Source organism: Dendrobates tinctorius, unplaced genomic scaffold (genome assembly GCF_039654945.1).
Source record: "Dendrobates tinctorius isolate UK_male_01 unplaced genomic scaffold, ASM3965494v1 ptg000051l, whole genome shotgun sequence".
NCBI classification, from domain to species: Eukaryota; Metazoa; Chordata; class Amphibia; order Anura; family Dendrobatidae; genus Dendrobates; species Dendrobates tinctorius.
This window is the reverse complement of record NW_027361719.1, coordinates 6,113,251-6,133,959: the sequence shown is the minus strand read 5'-3', so window position 1 is coordinate 6,133,959 and position 20,709 is coordinate 6,113,251. Positions and strand designations below refer to the sequence as shown.

At 42.1% G+C, this 20,709-nt stretch overlaps 1 protein-coding gene across 1 annotated transcript in view; it reads left to right on the top strand.

Annotated features, from left to right (window-relative positions):
• SLC4A8 (solute carrier family 4 member 8) overlaps nucleotides 1–20,709 on the top strand; it is a 304,800-nt gene that overhangs the window by 252,647 nt on the left and 31,444 nt on the right. Inside the window, exons 15-20 of the mRNA XM_073576723.1 lie at nucleotides 477–582; nucleotides 5,018–5,179; nucleotides 11,479–11,592; nucleotides 12,142–12,303; nucleotides 13,725–13,976; nucleotides 16,442–16,510. Coding sequence (XP_073432824.1) covers nucleotides 477–582; nucleotides 5,018–5,179; nucleotides 11,479–11,592; nucleotides 12,142–12,303; nucleotides 13,725–13,976; nucleotides 16,442–16,510 — 865 coding nt within the window. The remainder of the gene's footprint in view (nucleotides 1–476; nucleotides 583–5,017; nucleotides 5,180–11,478; nucleotides 11,593–12,141; nucleotides 12,304–13,724; nucleotides 13,977–16,441; nucleotides 16,511–20,709) is intronic.

Below are 20,709 nucleotides of genomic sequence, written 5' to 3'. Positions count from 1 at the left end.
ACTCTCCCACATTTTTGAAAAGTGGGTGCAGCTTAGTGAAGAGGAGCAAGGCTGACAAGTTCCTTATAATTTATGCCAAAAAAGTGGCGTAAATTATGACAGAACTGCACAGAAATCTTATACTTGAAACACATTTTCTCTTCTATCTGTGTCCACCAGTGGACATGACTGTGGGTATTTGAACGTATTTCCTCTGTACTCTGTCCGGTCTCTGCATACTGCTCCTGTTGGTACTTGTGCAGGGTGATGCTAGCATTATACACCTTTTGTATTCACTTTCATGTAGGTGACATATCCTAGGGAAACCAGTTAGTTTACCTTCTGTGTAGGCGCAGTGGGAACCAAAGTTGAACAACCCTTTAAGACAATAATGCAAGATCTGATTGATCTGAGGTTTTGAATATCTTATCGAAAATCATTAATGAATTCTGAAAATATAAAAAAAGTAAGAAATTCTCCATATTTCTTGTGTTTAGCTGTAAGTGTGCTGCTCCTGAAGCTCCATCTAACAAGACCCTGCTGTTCTGGAGGGAAAATAACATCAGCCTATCAGAGGATCAGTGGGCCAATCTCACAGTTAGTGTAAGTACATGATATATTATAACACTGATCATTTGCGGTACAGATAATTATCTTTGTTTTTGTCAGTCAATAGATAAAATACAAACTGAGACTCCTTAGTGGTTAGTATGTCTTAATGATTAAATGAAAAGTGTCAGGTAGCAAGGTTTAGCGATTACTTGGGTCTCTCCATCAAGCATGGAGCCTTTGAGGTCAGATACATGTCAAGATCAAGAATTTTCAGCAGACCTAACTAATACCTGTCATTTTTCTTAAGCAGTCATAACATGTAAAATAGTCTTTGCCACTCCTTATTCCCCCTGAGCCCTCCATCATACATATGCATGCTCGGTTTAACCAAGTGTGCGTGACTTTTCAATTGTCTAAGTCGCCACAATGTATCTCCCATGAGAGTGGATTTGTGTAAACTGGCCACCCAAGCTGAAATCTAAGTTCACTTATCCTTTGGGCTAAAGGCCCCATTCACTTTAGGTCGGGGGATATTTCAATTGGCTATATTCGATTTAAGGCTGCCAACCTTCTTGTTCTCCAAGAGATAAGCTGCCAGCCAACATGTCTGTCGGTGACTTTCTCAGAGAACACAGGAGCCTTCGGCCGAACGAGCGCTCCTGTGTAATGGGAGACTCAGCTGAGAGGGATGGCAGCTGAACAATCGGCCAAAGCATCGTTCGTCCAGCAGCCAACTATTGTGTATGGCCGGCTTTAAACTCAAATGCATAACATACAGTGCTGTGCAAATTAATTGGGACAAAGCATTTTTTAAAGTAAAATCGTAAGTTAGTTACCAGTCAGTGATTCAAACCAGTTTGAACTACTTTGTTTTCCAAAATTTTTATTAACATTTTGTATATTTTAACAGTCAACAAATTAATTTTATCAAAGCATATTGACATTTTCGCCTTATATCTGTTCTCCTAGATGATTTGTGCAGAAGGGAAATGGGAGGGGTCTTTGGGGAAAAAGGGTAATTGAAGAGTAAAAGGGACTGGGTTGAGGGTAGAGAACTCAGAATAAATAACTTTACATATTCTAGGCAACACATATTAAACAAGTGGAAAAAAAAACATAAAACATTTTTTGAATAAAGTATCCTGAGGCACCTGAAGCCCGTAAAAGGATTATTTATGTTTAGGGATTGGGAAATATTGAATTCCAGTGGCTCCATTTCTTCTCATATGTATTAATGCAGCCGTTGATCCTAGCGAATTTGAGGTCCAAAGTGTTATGGATGTGAAGTCTGTCGACAACGTCAGCAATTTCTGGGGTATCAGGTTGTTTCCAGTGGAAGGCTATCAGATTTTTGACTATTAGAAGGATATGTATCAAAACGTATCTCATGGAAGTATGAATGTTTTCTAGTCCCAAAGATAGCAAGGCTGTTTGTGGAGTGAGAGGGTAGTCTTTTTTAAAGAAATTATTGATAAGTAGGGAAACCTGATTCCATAATAGTGCAATCTTTATGCAGGTCCAGAAAATGTGGAGCAAGTCTCCTCTGGAACCACATCCCCTCCAACATATGTTGATGCGTGATAGTTTTACTGGGGTGAAGTACCATCTAGTTAACATCTTGTAAAAGGATTCATGAAGGGGTAGGGATATGTTAGAGGAGTATGTGTATTTTATAGCATCCTCCCACTGATCTGGACCTGCTGAGATATGTAGATCTGTTTCCCATCTGGACATATAGATATTTTTTTGGAATTTATTGTCCTTTTGTATAAGTATTTGGTGCTCCAGAAGACCCCATGCCCTATATTAGTGAGTAATAAGTGTACAGCTTCTGCCTTTGTAGGCACTTTATGGATAAAGTTTTGAACGTGTTCTTTCAGAATACAATAGTGCATAAAGTCCGAAGGATGAATATTAAATTTTAGTTTAATGTCGCTAAAACTAACAAAGTTGTTGTTGACATAAATATCACCGATTTTTTTTATGCCTATTTGGGTCCATCTCTCTGCGATTTGGAATTTATAAATGGTTGCAATCAGGGAGATTGGGAGGTTATTTAAGCTAGCTAGTTTATTATGTTTCTTAGGTGGTCTAGCAATTTTGTCCCATGCTTGGGTTGTGGCTAAGAAGATAGAATGAAGTAATTTATAACGATTTAGTTGGAAAATATGATTAAGTAAGCATTCTTTCAATGGACGGTAATTGACATGAAACTTTTCTAGTTCAATCCAAGCTGGAAGCGTGTTCTCCCTTACCCAATATATGCTTTGTGTTATTAGATTCGACCAAAAGTATGCCTGTATGTTTGGTAATCCAAGTCCCCCATTGGATTTGCTCTTAAAAAGAACATCCCTGGCCACCCTTGCCTTTTTCCCGTTCCAGACGAAAGAGAGCACAGAGGATTGGAATTTGTTTAAATAAGAGGTTGAACTACTTTGAACAGGTGTGAGTACCTGTTCAAAACAGTTAAAACTGGTTTGAATCACTGACTGGTAACCAACTTACGATTTTACTTTAAAAAAAAAAAGTTTTGTCCCAATTAATTTGCACAGCACAGTAAGATGTCGTCTAACCATTCATCATTAAAAAAGTCATATGCAATTTTTGTCTGTGAAATATGGAAGTGGACACTACATGATCCCCTGAATTTGGCCACTTTACACATGTCCAGTAAAAGGCACTACCCTACCCATATCTTCATAATATTATACTTTGCAAATGGAGATGAATATACAGTTAGGTCCAGAAATATATACACAGTGACACAGGTTTTGTAATTTTATCTGTTTACCAAAACATATTTAAAATACAATAATATAATCAATATGAGACTCTCAGCTTTAATTTGAGTGTATACACATCCTAATTAGACTAAGGGTTTAGGAATTACAGGTCTTTAATATGTAACTGCCCTTTTTAAAGTGACCAAAGGTAATTGGACAATTATCTCAAAAGCTCTTTAATGGGCTGCATGGGCTATTCACTCATTAATCCATCATCAGTTAAGCAGATAAAAGGTGTGGAGCTGATTCCAGGTGTGGCATTTGCATTTGAAAGCTGTTGCTGTTCACCCACAGTGTGCGGTCAAAGGAGCTCTCAAAGGGAGAGAAAGAGATGATCATTAAGCTGAGAAAAGGTAGAAATCCATCAGAGAAATGGTGGAGTTGCCAAACCAACTATTTGGTACATTCTGCAGAAAAAAAGAGCCCACTTATGAGCTTAGGAACTCAAAAAGGCCTGGACATCTACAGAAGACTGCAGTGCTGGATGATCACAGAATCCTTTCAATGGTGAATAAAAACCCTTTCTCAGAATTCACCCAAGTGAAGAACACTCTGCATGAAGTAGGTGTTTCTGTATCTCAGTCTACCATAAAGAGAAGACTTCATGACGGCAAATGCAGAGGGTTCACCGCAAGGTGCAAACCATTAATCAGCTTTAAAAACACAAACGTAAGATTAGAATTTGCAAAAAAAAAAAAAACATCTAAAGAAGCCAGTCAACTTCTGGAAAAGCATTCTTTGTACTGTACAGATGAAACGAAGATCACCCCCCACCAGAATGAAGGGAGGAAAGTATGGAGAAGTCTTAGAATGGTTCATGATCCAAAGCACACCACATCCTCTGTAAAATATGATGGAGCCAGTGTGATGACATGGGCATGCATGGCTTCAATGGCACTGGGTCACTATTCATGATGTGACTGAACACAGAAGCAGCCGGATGAATTCTGAAGTGTACATGGATATACTCTGCTTAGATTCAACCAAATGCAATAAGGTTGATTGGATGGCACTTCACAGTACAGATGGACCATGAACTAATACATACTGCGAAACCAACCCAGGAGGTTTTTTAAGGCAAAGAAGTGTAATATTCTGCAATGGCCAAGTAAATCACCAGATCTCAACCCCATCAAGCATGCATTTCACAGTCTTAAGGCAAAACTTAAGGTAGAAACACTCACAAAAGAGCAACACCTGAAGTCAGCTGCAGTAAAGGCCTTACAAAGCATCACAAAGAAGGAAACCCAGCATTTGGTGACTTCCATGGCTTCCAGACTTCATGCAGTCATTGCCTGCAAAGGATTCTCCACGAAGTAATAAAAATTAACATTTTATTTATGGTAAACTTAATTTGTCCAATTACTTTTGAGCTTCTGAAATGAGGAAGCTCTGTAGAAAAGTGGTTGCAATTCCTAAACATTTCACAGGATATTTCTGTTCAACCCCTTTAATTAAACCTGAAAGTCTACACTTTAGTTGCATCTCAGTTGTTTCATTTTAAATAAAAAATAGTGGCCTGCAGAGCTGAAATCACAAAGATTCGGTCACTGTCCAAATATTTGTGGACCTAACTGAATTTGTACACTTTTGTGCTGTTGTTTTATAAAGTATTTTATCAAGAACAATCCCCATCCCCCTCCACCTAAAATAAAGACTAATGAGATGGCTTGTCTGAGTGTACTCTTACCTTTATTTTTAAGAATTGTAAAATGATGCATGGAGTGTTTGTGGGTCCTGCCTGCGGACATCACGGACCGTACACTCCAGATGTCCTCTTCTGGTCCTGCATTCTGTTTTTTACCACATTTGCACTGTCCGGCATGTTGAAAACCTTTAAAACAAGTCGCTACTTTCCTACCAAGGTGGGTAATTTTTTATATCTAACTGTAACTGCGTTATTGCACCATTTGGGAAGATTTTTTTTTTAAGGGAGAAAACAGTCCAGGAATAGTTTCCTCCTCTCTCCCCATTGACATCACATGAATATTCGTACCAAGCTTGAGTGCTCATGTGTATGAGGGAGTCAGGAGAGCGAGCTGTCGGCCAGCTTTACACTTGTGAAATCTGACGTGAGAAGTCTCCAAGTGTTCAGCCTAGATAGCAACCTATAGAGATTACTGCTTCTTGGAATGAAGCAATATGCTTCATTTCTCTCTCACCCATGACAGCACCATGGAGAGAGGGGGTCCGCCCATCAAGGACAGGAACCTACAGATAAAAAGGCGGCACCTCTCCTCCGCCCCCAGTTGGTTCCTGTCCTTGACGGGTGACCCGTGGATCCTGCAGCAGGCGACAGGCTTACCTTTGAAGAGGAGCCAGGGTCGTCCCGTTCGTAATCCTTGCAGCGGGGAGGCCCCTGCCGCGGCGGGGTCGGTGCCTGAAGCCGCCACCGCTGTAGCAGAGGGGCTGTACAGGGTGAGCGGGCGGGGAGGACCGAGCTGCCGCTCCAAAAAGGAGTATTGGGCTGGAGGGACGCCTGTACACGCGGGGGCAGTGCGCGGTACAGAGGTGTACCAATGTGGTGCTGCCCCGGAAATGGAATGAAGACTTCTGGGTCCCCGCAGTCGGCGCATGCGCATTGCGCGCTCCCCGGGGCACAGCGGGGCAGGCTGGGAGGAGGAGGTGACGTCAGGGCCCGGGAGATTCAAAATAAGACGGTGGGAGCTGCTCCTTGCTGGAAGCGTCCTATAGACATGGAGGACAGCGACCAGCATGAGGAGCAGCCAATGCAGCAGCATAAAGAGCAGCAGCAGCACAGGCACCATCGCCGGCAAAAAGAAAAGGACGGGCGAGAGGGCCTGTCCAGTAGCCACTCCACGCAGCGGAGCAAGTCGACTGCGAGGAGCAAATCACCTCCTGTGGATCAGCCCATGAGGGATCCGAATCCACCTCCCAAACCGGTACCTGCAACCGCGCATGATGGGGTAAGTGATCTACGTGAATGTCCCCCATTATAATAGACTTCTTTCCCTTATTAGAAAGAAAAGACAAAAGAACAGGTAATGCCCCACCTGTAGAAGGCCGCTACCAGCAGCTTGGGATAAAAAAAACTCTGCGACTCCTGCATATAGGAAGTTCTTTGTGATGAAACCCCGTATTACGCCTCGGATCTAAGAGCGGTAATCGGAGTTTCAAAGTGCCCTTTCACCCCTAAAACGCAAAGAGAGGGGAAAGAAAAGGGACACAGTAGCGGCCTCCCAGTCAGAGGCCTCGATGTCAAGGGAAGTTACATCAAATGCTTCAGACACCGACTCGTCATCCTCAGATGAGGAAACAGAGGGGCGTCATTGCTTTCCCATGGATGAGGTAGACATGTTAGTAAAAGCGGTAAGGTCTACCATGGGAGTAGCAGACCCTCGGCCAGATAGATCAGTCCAGGGCATAATGTTCGGGGGATTAGGCCAAAAGAGACGGAGTATTCCCGCTAAACGAGAATGTACAGGGACTGATAAAAAAAGAATGGGAGAGACCAGATAGGAAGAACTCCACGGTTCCCTCCCTTAAAAGAAAATACCCATTTGACAAGGAAGTGTCCTCGTCCTGGGACAGAGCCCCGAAGTTAGACGTGGCGGTCGCCAAAGCCTCGAAAAAATTTGCACTCCCCTTTGAGGATATGGGTACTCTAAAGGACCCATTAGACAAAAAAGCTGATACTTTCCTCAAGGGCACCTGGGAATCAGCAGGAGGAAATCTTTGGCCAGCGATAGCTGCAACTTGTACCTCCAGAGCCCTCATGGTGTGGGTAGACCGACTAGAGAAGCAGCTAAGGGAAGGTACACCCAGGGAGTAGATCCTGGAATCCATTCCCGTGATAAGGGGAGCGGTGGCCTTCTTAGCCGACTCTTCGGCTGATACGGTAAGGTTGTCATCCAAAACGGCAGCCCTGTCAAACCCAGCCCGAAGAACGCTGTGGCTTAAATGTTGGCCTGGGGATTTACAAACTAAGATGAAACTATGTGCCATCCCTTGTGAAGGGAAATTCCTATTTGGAGAGACTTTGGATGACATCCTTGAAAAGGCGGGGGACCAAAAGAAGGGATTCCCAAATTTAGGCCCTACAGGCCTCACAGGCTTTAAAAGGTCCTTTCGGAACAAAAAATTTTTTCAGAGGAGACCTCCGAGAGAAAAGAAATGGGACGACAGAAGGAGAGACAGGGGGTTCTTCTTTGGTAACTCGTCCCGAGACAAAAAGCCCTCCAAGTGACTGTTTGCCCAGGGTGGGAGGGAGGCTAAGCTTTTTTTCTCCCAGCCTGGAGGAAAATATCGAACAACCCTTGGTTATTAAATCTGATAGGATCAGGGTTAAGGATAGACTTTTTCTCTCTCCCACCTCAAAAATATGTAGTGACCCCACTAAGATCATCAGTAAAAGAACAAGAAGCCCTCGAAAAAGAGGTCCTAAGCCTGTTGAACAAAAAAGTCCTCCAGGAAGTTCCCCCGCGGGAGAAAGGCAGAGGATTCTACTCGCCTCTCTTCCTAATAACCAAACCGGACGGTACCTTCCGGACAATTATATATCTAAAAAGACTGAACGATTATGTCAAAAGCGAGAAATTCAAAATGGAGTCGATCAAGTCGACCATCAAAATTCTCTTTCCACATTGCTACATGGTAGTATTAGACCTCAGCGATGCCTACTATCACGTCCCCATCCACAAAGACTCCCGACAATACCTCAGACTTGCAGTCTCCATAGGAGGCGAAATAAGGGAATTTCAGTACAAGGCCCTGCCATTTGGGATCTCGGTAGCCCCGCGAATCTTTACGAAACTAGTGGCAGAGATGATGGCTCACCTAAGAGAACAAGATGTTCTAATAGTCCCATATCTGGACGACTTTTTAATAGCGAGCAACTCAGCACAAAGATGCAGGGAACAGAGGGGACAGAGTGATGGGCACTCTAAAAAAACCTCGGATGGCTCCTAAACCTAAAAAAATCAAGGTTGGAGCCCAGGAAAGTCCAGGAGTTCCTAGGCCTGACACTGGACTCAAACACCCAGGAGTGTTACCTGCCAGACCACAAAAAGGAGAGGATCGCTCAGATGGAAGCAAGAGCAACGCAGAACCCTTCCATGACGCTAAGAAAAGCAATGTCACTGTTAGGGTCCCTCTCCGCATGCCTGCCGGCGGTCCAGTGGACACAGCTACATACGAGAGATCTCCGATGGGATGTTTTAGCCAACCAGTCAGCATTAAGAGGTCACTTGGAAGGTTACGTTACACTAGACTCCAAAACTATTCGTTCCCTAGCTTGATGGAGAAACAGAGACAACCTATCCAAAGGGATTCCCTGGGTGATAAAAGTCACACACATAATCACCACAGATGCCAGTCCCAAGGGATGGGGGAGCACACATGAGCAACAGGGTGGCTCAGGGGGAGTGGGGAGGTCAGGAACTAGAAGCCTCCTCGAACCAAAAGGAACTGCTGGCAGTAGGCTACACCCTAACACACTTTCTACCGGTATTAAAGGGACATCATGTCCGAATATTTTCGGACAATTGAGTGACGGTGGCCTACATAAATCATCAGGGGGGAACCAGGTCCTGAACACTAATGAACACATCCTCCGAAATATTCACGCTAGCCGAGAAAAACCTACTGTCCCTATCTGCACTACACATACGGGGAGCAGAAAACCAGACAGCAGACTTTCTAAGTCGCACCCAGCTACATCAAAGGGAGTGGGTTCTAAAACAGTCCATTTTTCAGAAAATTGTAAAAATGTGGGGAACCCCGGACATGGATCTGTTTGCCGACCACAAAAACAAAAAAGTGGAAGCATTTTGTTCCCTAGACCCCAGGGGGAATCCCAGCACCCTGGATGCGTTTATGCTTCCATGGACACAGGGCCTAATGTATGCCTTTCCACCGCCCATTCTCATGCCGGCAGTCATAAGGAAAGTCAGAGAAGACAGGGCACGAATGATAGTAATAGCCCCGTTTTGGCCAAAAAGAACTTGGTTTCCCTGGCTGAGAATACTGTCAATAACCGACCCCAGGGTTCTACCAGATCTCCCCGACCTTCTGTCCCAAGGTCCCGTGTTACACCCTCGGGCAGTGAACCTCCATTTAACAGCATGGAATTTGAAAGGGCACTGTGGAGGGGGAGAGGGTTTTCAGAAAACCTGGTTTCCACGCTACAAAAGAGTAGGAAACCGATCACAACCAGGGCCTATGGTAGAACTTGGAAGAAATTTCTATCTAGCTCTGGGGCAAGGGTTCAAGATGGAATCCAAATTGACAAAATTCTCGAATTCCTACAAAAAGGGTTAGCGCAGGGGCTGGCAACTAATACATTGAAGGTACATATAGCGGCTCTAGGTGCCATTTATAACCAAAATGTGGCAGGCAACCCTTGGGTGGCACGGTTTATGAGGGCCGCAGCCAGGTCTAGGCCAATAACCACCCAGAAAATACCGTCATGGTATCTAAACCTAGTGTTATCTGCACTAACAGGGCCCCCATTCGAGGCCATCCAATCAGCACCCCTAAAAACCCTATCATTAAAAACTATACTTTTAATGGTCCTAACATCCGCTCGCAGAGTGAGCGATATTCAGGCTCTGTCAGCAATACCCCCGTTCACTAAAATCCTGGACGATAGAGTCATATTAAAACCTGATCCAGCATACCTACCTAAGGTGTCGACACACTTCCATAGGTCCCAAGAAGTGGTCCGTCCTTCCTTCTGCCCAAACCCTAGGAATAGGGGAGAGGAGAAATTTCATACCCTGGATGTGAAGAGGTGTCTAGTTCAGTACCTAGAGGCCACCAAGGGATGTAGGAAGGAAGGGTCTCTCTTTGTGTGTTTCCAGGGACCTCGGAAGGGACTCAAGGCATCCAAGAGTACCCTAGCAAGGTGGATAAGGGAAGCGATTGCCCTGGCGTATTCATCCAGTGGGAATACCATCCCGGAGGGTCTAAAAGCGCACTCTACAAGGGCAATGGCGACCTCATGGGCAGAAAGATCAGAGGTATCAATAGAGCAGATCTGTAAGGCGGCCACCTGGTCAACACCTTCTACCTTTTTTAGGCACTATCGCTTAGATCTAGCCTCTACGTCTGACCTGACCTTCGGGAGAAGGGTCCTTCAGGCGGTGGTCCCTCCCTAAGCTACCAATCTCTGAAATTCTGTCCGTGGTGCTGTCATGGGTGAGAGAGAATAGTTTAGTTACTCACCGATAACGGTGTTCCTCGGAACCCATGACAGCACCCGCTTATCCCCCCCCCTTTCACGTGTGCGGTGAGCACGAATTAATGTGTGTAAAGTGTTTTTTGTTAGACATGGGGCTTCTCCATAATATGCAATATTATAATGTTATGTATATACTTTTGCTGTTAACTAACCGGGAGACCCTCTGATGCTCTGTAACCAACTGGGAGCGGAGGAGAGGTGCCACCTTTTTATCTGTAGGTTCCTGTCCTTGATGAGCGGACCCCCTCTCTCCGTGGTGCTGTCATGGGTTCCGAGAAACACAGTTATCGGTGAGTAACTAAGCTATTTGTCTACAACTCCATATTTTAGCTATACTCAGCCCTAGTCTACAATCCATCTGTAATGGACCTGTCCTGAATAACTGCACAAATTTATTTTTCTTCTTCTTCTTCCTCTTCCTCTTCTTCCTCTTTTTCCTCCGTTTAGTCCTTTTCTTCCTTTTCCTTCTTTTCCTTCTTTTCCTTTTCCTTCATTTCCTTCTTCTCCTTCTTTTCCTTCTTTTCCTTTTCCTTCTTTTCCTTCTTTTCCTTCTTTTCCTTCTTTTCCTTCTTTTCCTTCTTTTCCTTCTTTTCCTTCTTTTCCTTCTTTTCCTTCTTTTCCTTCTTTTCCTTCTTTTCCTTCTTTTCCTTCTTCTCCTTCTTCTCCTCCTTCTCCTTCTTCTCCTCGTTCTTCTCCTTCATCTTCTCCTTCTTCACCTCCTCCTTCTTCTCCTCGTTCTTCTCCTTCTTCTTCTCCTTCTTCTTCTCCTTCCCCTTCCTTTTCCTCTTCCTTCTTCTTCTCCTTTGCAGAGCTTTCATTTAGCATATTTATAATATATGTACCCACAGACAACTTATCGCTATGGTGTGTTCTCTTGTGCCGTAGCAAGTCCATATCTGGACAGAAAAATATTTTATTTCTAAAATTGTTATAATAAAAAATACTGTACATTTTCATACTCAGGTGCGATCGATGGTCAGTGACTTTGCAGTGTTCCTCACAATCTTGACCATGGTGATTTTGGATTATTTAATTGGGGTGCCCTCACCAAAGCTTCAAGTTCCAAATGTATTTAAGGTAATTGTGTAAGGAAATAAAATAATTTTTTTTATAATTTTCCTCCATCATTCTAACTCTGAGGCGTTTAACGTTTCAGCCACATCTGTTTAGGGAAGAAAGTCTGATCCATTTTCTTTCCGACACATTAGGAGGTAATGTTAGGCTGGGCCATCTGTTAGGTAAAGATAGGATTCAATGGGGTAGAGGTATGGTAAGAGTATGTGTTTCACATAATACCATTGGGATATGTTAAAGACTGTAGATATTTTGCGTTCCATCATTGTTCCTACGTCCATGCGCTGTCTGGTATTAAAGTTCAGACTCATGACTTTGATTGTGTCTGAACTGCAATACCTGTCACACACCATGGACAAGAGTGGCGCTATTTCTTGAAAAAAAAGAGAAATACAAGCCTAGTAGATATCGGAGAATTAGTTTTGTTACAAATAGCTGTACAAATTAGTTTAGTTTCCTTGAGATCCCATCGATATCCATTTTTACATTTTGTGCATTGAGTAGTAGTATGTAACAAACCAGTGTATATATCATTTTTTTTATCTTTTCTAGCCAACTAGAGATGACAGAGGTTGGTTTGTCAACCCTATTGGAACAAACCCCTGGTGGACAGTGTTCCCTACAGTAATCCCTGCCCTCTTGTGCACCATTTTAATATTCATGGACCAACAGATTACTGCTGTGATTATCAACAGAAAGGAGCATAAACTTAAGGTAATGCATAGTGTTGTACGAATTGGATCATGGTGCTTTTTAGGTAAAGCTGGTATTTTATGGGAGATTTATTCTTTGTGTTTAAAAAGAACCGGTCACTTGTCATAAATATGTCCTTTTTTTATATACTTGGTGCAATTGCTGCTGTTTTCCAGAATCTTGTAATGTTTTTCTTCTATCCCTGTGTATCTCCGTTCCTTAGATGTAAATCTAGACTTTTTAGGTTAGTGGGCTTTCACTGTTCTTTGGATGTCTTGACCACACCCAGTTGGACAATAAGACTAGATTTTTATATAGTAAAGAAGAGGCCATATCTCAGGAACAAAAAAAAAAAGCAGATTCAAGATAACATCAGTAAAAATAAATAAATAAATGGCTTATTTATGACAAGCGGCAGGTCCTATGTAACGAACGCTGACCTACTCTCCCAGGATACATCTACATGGTTTGATTTTACTTGGCTCAAGCACAAGTACTGATCACGCATAACCTCCAAGTTTATTCCTATTTTTGTATTTATACAGAGGGATATAGATTTTTTCTGTCTGGCTCTATATGTATGGCTTGTACCATTGGATTCCATGGAATGGCCAATTCTCCCCTATTCACCCTTAGATGTGTGAAGGAGAAGCTTCTTTCGTGCACCGACCTGGGCCTTTTAAAAAGGTTGTCCCATAAACAACACTTATCACCTATCCACAGGACAAATGTAAGATTGTGGGGTGCACAGCTGCTCAAACACCATCTGATCCAGAGAAAAGGAGGGGGGAGGTAAACCACTACTTGAAGGGAGCATTACTGAGCATGTGCAACCATTAAAGGGAATCTGTCAGCAGGTATTTGCTCCCTAATCTGAGAGCAGCGCAATTTAGGAGAAAACACATCGCTGAATTCAGTGTTTTAACCCTTACTGCTGTTCTCAGATTCCATAGAAGAAAACCTGCTGACAGATTCCATTTAACTGTCTATGGAGAAGTGGTCACACATGCTCAGCAACGTTTCATTCACATAGGGGACTTTGAAACCCCCGTTCTCTTGAATAATGGGGGTCCCAGTGGTCAGCTTCTCAGCGACCATAGATTTATCACCTATGACTTGAATAGTTAATATCTATTGTTTATTGGATGACCCTTTTAAGGATGTCTTTTTAAATAGTGGACATCCTCTTTAGGCATTTTTTTAATTGGTGGGAAAAAATTGTTGGTGTGATTGAGCTACTTTTCAGACCCAATACTCTTTAACGCCAAGGATACCAGTGTTATGTATTACAAAGCAACATTAGTGTAATATGATAAGTAAGTATGATATACTGTGTAAGGTAGGGTCGATATACTATGTAAATGATGTGATATATGAAGTCATGTGGTTGTACTATATTTTGCCTTACATTACTAAAGAGCGTACATAATGTTTTAATTCAGAAAGGATGTGGCTACCACTTGGATCTGCTGATGGTGGGGCTGATGCTGGGAATCTGCTCGATCATGGGATTACCATGGTTTGTGGCTGCAACTGTCCTCTCCATTACCCACGTTAATAGTCTTAAATTGGAATCTGAATGTTCGGCTCCAGGAGAACAGCCCAAGTTTCTTGGTATCAGGGAGAATAGAGTGACCGGCTTGATGATCTTCGTGCTTATGGGTTGCTCTGTGTTTATGACTACTGTGCTGAAGGTAAATGATTGAGTACGTCAATGTCTTCATGCATTTTGTATTATTCCAGTGCTTGCATAGGTTCCCTCTGTGTTCTCCCTCATATGCTAAATACGTAGAGATGGCTAATTAGATTCCTATGAAATAGACCTTAGTACCTCACTGTCTAGCCAGTAGAGGTCTGAGTTACTAGATCCATCCACCAATCCTCAGAATCAAGGGGCTTCAGCGTATCACACAAGTGAATGGAATAGGATAAAGTTCTCTGCTCAGCATAGGAATGTAAAAACTGCTGCACCGGAAGAAAGCCCTAGGGACCTTGTTCCCTTCTTGATATGAATAGGAAAAACCAACTCGCTCCTCAGTGTAGCTCAATCTGCGCAGAATCCACGCCACCGCATGGCATTAGTTAGATGCACGGAATGGAAGAAGTTGATCCAGCTTTAGATCCACAGTTCAGAGAGACGTGGTTTAAAATCATGAAGTCTTATTTCCTGAAGAGTTAAAAATCAACAGAGAAATTAAAAAATACAAAATACAGTAAACAAAAATCCTAAGTCTAGGAATGCATGTGTTCAAAAAAATCTCTGATATCGTCATTTTTTTTGTCCCCCCTACTACTCCTCCATCATAGAGGAATTTTGTGGGCCATCAAATATGCCAGCAGGAATGGATAGGCTTAATCCAAGGCACGGACCAGCATTCCAATGAAAATCCAAGATGAGTCTTTACTCCAGTCACATGGATAGAGCATAAAATCTTCTTTATTGAATATTGAGTAAAAACATATTATAGCAGAGTAACTCCATGCCATGATTAAGAGCTGGATAATCATTTGAAGCGCGTGGGCTCCATACCTCATTTTATGATGTCACTCTGTTGTAACGTATTTTTACACTATATTCAATAAAGATTTCATGCTCTTTCCATGTTGCTGGGCTAAAGATGAATTCTAATTTTATGTTATAAGCTGTATCAGGTCTCAAGGAAATAAAATTGTAACCCAAACAATTATTATAAGATATTTCGGGCCACTCCCTTCGTATCACTATCACTGACCTACATAGACAGAGAGGTGTGCACGGTTCTTGTGTGGTACTGGATATTACAGGGTTACCATATACTAATAGTACTGCCTAGAATCATCAAAATGATGACCTCTCTTTATCTCAAACTAAACATTTGGTAAAAATTACTAATAGGTAAAAGGCCATAAATTGCTTTTTCATCCTTCTGTTCTGCGTTCCTGGTCTTATTGTTGCACCAGTATTGCATTATGTGAACAGACTCTTGTAAGTTGGTGCTGGGAAATATGATATAAGTAGTGATAGTTATGTATAGTCCCATTAGGAAAATCCCTGTTAGGTCATCCGAAAGCTTGAACTTGATGGACCTAAGTCTTTGTTCAACCTACGTAACTATGTATTTTCAGTCCTGCCAGTGAAAAATCAACAGCATGCGGGCAGCACTCAGGCCAATGTTATTCAATGAGACAGCGCAAATTTGATTTTTTTATTACATGGACTGAATCTGCATTTGAAAAAAATCCCAGCATGCTCTCGTTTCTTCATTGTGTCAGATGAGATTCGCCCACTTAAGTCTACCCGTGTGCGAAAAGGATCCGATCCTATACGGATCTGTATTATCAGGAACCCTGCCGCAGACCCACAGCAGGAGTCTGTGCACGTGTTACAGAAGGACAGAGAGTGTGTGAGGAGCGCTGCAGTGAGCTTACCTGCCGGCGCGCAGGACCTGAGACATGTAACCACTGGGGGAGTGGCCGGAGACGGAGCCAGACTCCGAGTAGCTGCAGTGACCGGCGAAGCCGGAGAGTAGTCTGAGCGTGCCGAAGTCGAGCCGGGAGGTCGATAAGGTGCCAAAAGGTGAGACGTAGCAGGTCAGGTCAGGATGTAGCAAAAAGGTCCGTAAGCCGGAGATAGCGGTGCAGTACAAACGGGGCAGACAGGTGGGAAGATAGAGTACCAAGCTGAAGGTCAGAGCCAGAAGCAGACAACAATCACAGAGTCACAAGGCAATACACAAAATGAGAACACTGACTGGGTCATACACAAGAAAGAAATCAGACTAAACAGTATGCAAGCACACCAGGGGGTCAAACACACAGCCAAGAAAGATGTATCACTGACAAGGATGCCCAGGCGAAGGTGGGTAAATATAACCCTCCCCAAACCAAAAGGAGGCCACACAAAATTAACCTTGAGAGGACATGGAAGGAACCCTGTCTACAACCATGACATGTATAACAGCCAATTTTCGTGGATACTTTGCAGTTCTTTAACATAGGAAACTGTAAATGGTCTTGTGCATTTAAATTATTGTTTGCAGCCATTCTTTTTTAGCTACATTGGCTGAAAATACTCTGGTCTGAACTTGGCTCAAAAAAAATACATAATCAGTATATTTTGTAATATTTTTAAACCACAGAAAAATATTACATTTTCCATAATTTGTCTCTTGTTTTCCAGTTTATACCAATGCCAGTACTGTATGGAGTATTCCTGTATATGGGGGTCTCGTCGTTAAGAGGCATTCAGGTAACTATTCCCTGATTATTACCAGCATTATTAAGATTGTTCTGAGCAGACGTTTCTCTGCACAGATTTGATGGAAGAACATCCATATTCTTATGTAACCTGCATTAGGTTTTTATATTAGAAAGTAACCTTTTTAGGTCAAGCAGCCAGGGACTTTATAAATCTAAAAAGAGCAGTCTACATTGTGTTGCCAAAGTTGATTAGAAAAGCTTCCAGGATTTTCCAGTGAAGTTTTACTTTCCTGGTGCTTTATAACAATATACTCTATATGGCTCCTATCAGATATGATATATACTCATACTATATAAATAGGCAAGAAAGAACAAATAGCATGGGTGTAGACATGAAAGGACACTTTCAAGTAGAGCTGCGCTTCTTTATGTTCACATGACGGATTATATAGAGTCATAACCAATGGTTTCTACTTTATGTATGACAAAAATCAGATTGGATGTTGTTTTCTCCCAGAAATGTAATGTAGTATAATAAAAAAAACAAAATTACATCTACAGAATGGGAGGAGTAGAATTAAGCAACACCATGTGTGAAAAAGACTTGCATATACTAATCGATCACATACTGCACATGAGTCAACAGTGTGATGCAGCAGCAAAAAAGATAAATACAGTTCTAGGGTGTATTAAGAGAAGCATAGAGTCTAGATCACATTAAGTAATTATCCCTCTCTACTCCTCTTTGGCCTCATCTGGAATACTGTGTCCAGTTCTGAGCACCACATTTTAAAAAAGAGATTGAAATACTGGAGCAATTTCAGAGAAGAGCGACCAGGATCGTGAGCGGACTGCAAACTGTGTCCTATGAGAAACGGTTAAAGGATCTGGGAATGTTTAGCTTGCAAACAAGCAGGCTAAAAGACTAAATAACCATCTACAAATATCTGAAGGGCTGTCAAAATGTAGAGGGATCATCCTAATTCTCATTTGCACATGGAAACACGGGAAGCAATGGAATGAAAGTGAAAGGGAGAAGATACAGATTAGATATTAGGAAAAGCTTATTGACAGGGTGGTCAATGAGCGGAACAGGCTGCCACGAGAGCTGGTGAGTTCTCCTTCAATGGAATTCTTCAAGCAGAGGATGGACTGACATCTGTTTGACATGATTTAGTGAGTCCTGCATTGAGCAGGGGGTTGGACCCGATAACCCTGGAAGTCTCTTCCAACTCTAACATTCTATGTTTTGGTGGCACATTGAACGCTTCTGGCTACGTGGTACATAGTTTGAGGGACTATGTATTTCTGTGCAGGCTCATTGCTTGGGGAACCTTAATAACCACCTAATAAATATGTAAGACCCAGACTAATGCAGATATTTGAGCTTCATGAAAAAACAGAGGCCATCTGAGGGTACATTTTGAATCTCTTTATAGAGGTATCATCTTTAATAATTAACCCTGCTGGAATTTCTGCCAAATTCTCTTTATTGTTCTTCATCCTGCTGTATCCTGCCAGCTTGCATGCCAGCACACATACATTAGTGCGCTACACAGAGCATCAGCTCACAGGAGATCAAGAGGCAGCACATTTTGTCTTTATTGGGGGAAAGACAGATTATATTTGTCATGGCTCAGGAAGATTGGCAGGCCATTATTCCCTCCTGCAGGTAAATGGTCCCTAGTGTCTGAGTAATTGCACTTGGGAAGTCTCCAGTAAGATACATTACACTCTAGCTACCTGCACAGCTGCTCATTACCTCCATAGCTACCGGGACCAAACTCGAAGCTCTGGCCAGCACAATGTAACATATATATATATATATATATATATAGAAAAGTTCATGGGGTATGAATACTGTATATACACTGTGTGTGTGTGTGTGTGTGTGTGTGTATGTGTGTATATATATATATATATATATATATATATATATATATATATATACTGACGCTTTATGCATCTATTAGCCCTCTGTGTCTGTACTGTTACACACTTAACATTATGGCTGGTCCATACAATCAGGGCAACTGTTACCACCTACCTTTCGTGTCTACCTCTTTCCTCATAGACTGTAAGCTTGCGAGCAGGGCCCTCATTCTTCTTGGCATCTGTTATGATCTAAGTGATTATTGTTATGCTGTAATGTCTATCGTCTGTACAAGTCCCCTCTGAAATGTAAAGTGCTGCGGAATATGTCAGTGCTATTGAAATAAAATTATATATATGTGTGTGTGTGTGTGTGTGTGTATATATATATATATATATATATGTATGTATAATATGTGTATGTGTATATATGTGTGTGTATAGATTGCCGCTCCAAATTTTGGGGTCACCCAGACAATTTTGGGTTTTCCATGAAAACTCATACTTTTATTAATCAAATGAGTTGCCAAATGAATTTAAAATCTAGTCCAGACATTGACAAGGTTGGAAAAAAAGATTTTTATTTGAAATAATAATTTTCTCCTTCAAACTTTGCTTTCGTCAAAGAATGCTCCCTTTGCAGCAATTCCAGCATTGCAGACCTTTGGCATTCTAGCAGTTAATTTGCTGAGGTAATCCGGAGAAATATCGCCCCATGCTTCCAGAAGCCCCTCCCACAAGTTGGTTTGGCTTGATGGGCACTTTTTGCGTACCATACGGTCAAGCTGCTCCCACAACAGCTCAGTGGGGTTGAGATCTGGTGACTGTGCTGGCCACTCCATTACAGGTAGAATACCAGCTGCCTGCTCCTTCCCTAAATAGAGCAACCAAGATGTGAACACTTAATCTAAAGAGTAAATTAACTACATAGAAATAAGGTCACCATAAAAGGATGTTAATAGTACAAAATTTATAAAAAAAAATACTTACAATATATTTAATAATAGATCATTACAATAATTGTGAGGGCTGATACATAGTATGAGACAACATAACAGAAACAACTGGGACTACAAAATAGGAGCATGAACCTACTGGGGTTCAATAGAAAGACAGAGCAATATGACTGGTTTGCTAATACACAATTCCATATAATAAAACAACCAGATCAAATCCCCCAGACTCCTATTTTTTTTATGATGCCAGAAAAATACAGCATATCAGATGGATAATCAGGTTAAATGGTAATATGGTTACCACAAAAATTTTATGTGAAACAATTAGCCTACTCTCATTTAATAAGTGGTAACCTATGCTATAATGCAAAAAAAACCTTTTAGAAAAGGGGAAAAGGTATACCTGAAGTCATGGTTTAGCAGTTGAAGGTAGGTGCCCCTATTGGAGTCCCACTCAGCAGCCTCGACGTACGTTTCGCCAAAAGCAGCTTCGTCAGTTCTTGCATAATTTGGAGGTGTGCTTTGGTTATTGTCCTGTTGTAGGATGAAATTGGCTCCAATTAAGCGCTGTCCACAGGGTGTGGCATGGCGTTGCAAAATGGAGTGATAGCCTTCCTTATTCAAAATCCCTTTTACCTTGTACAAATCTCCCACTTTACCAGCACCAAAGCAACCCCAGACCATCACATTACCTCCACCATGCTTGACAGATGGCGTCAGGCACTCTTCCAGCATCTTTTCAGTTGTTCTTCGTCTCACAAATGTTCTTCTGTGTGATCCAAAGACCTCAAACTTGGATTCGTCTGTCCATAATACTTTTTTCCAATCTTCCACTGTCCAATGTCTGTGTTCTTTTGCCCATATTAATCTTTTTCTTTTATTAGCCAGTTTCAGATATGACATTTTCTTTGCCACTCTGCCTTGAAGGCCAGTATCCCAGAGTCGCCTCTTCACTGTAGACGTTGACACTGGCGTTTTGCATGTACTATTTAATGAAGCTGCCAGTTGAGGACCTGTGAGGCTTCGATTTCTCAAACTACAGACTCTAATGTACTTGTCTTGTTGCTCAGTTGTGCAGCGGGGCTTCCCACTTCTCTTTCTACTCTGGGTAGAGCCTGTTTGTGCTCTCCTCGGAAGGGAGTAGTACACACCGTTGTAGGAAATCTTCAGTTTCTTGCAATCTCTCACATGGAATAGCATTCATTTCTAAGAACAAGAATAGACTGTCGTCAAGTTTCACATGAAAGTTCTTTTTTTCTGGCCATTTTGAGAGTTTAATGGAACCAACAAATGTAATGCTCCAGATTCTCAACTAGCTCAAAGGAAGGTCAGGTTTATAGCTTCACTAATCAGCCAAACTGTTTTCTGCTGTGCTAACATACTTGCACAAGGGTTTTCAAGGGTATTCTAACCATCCATT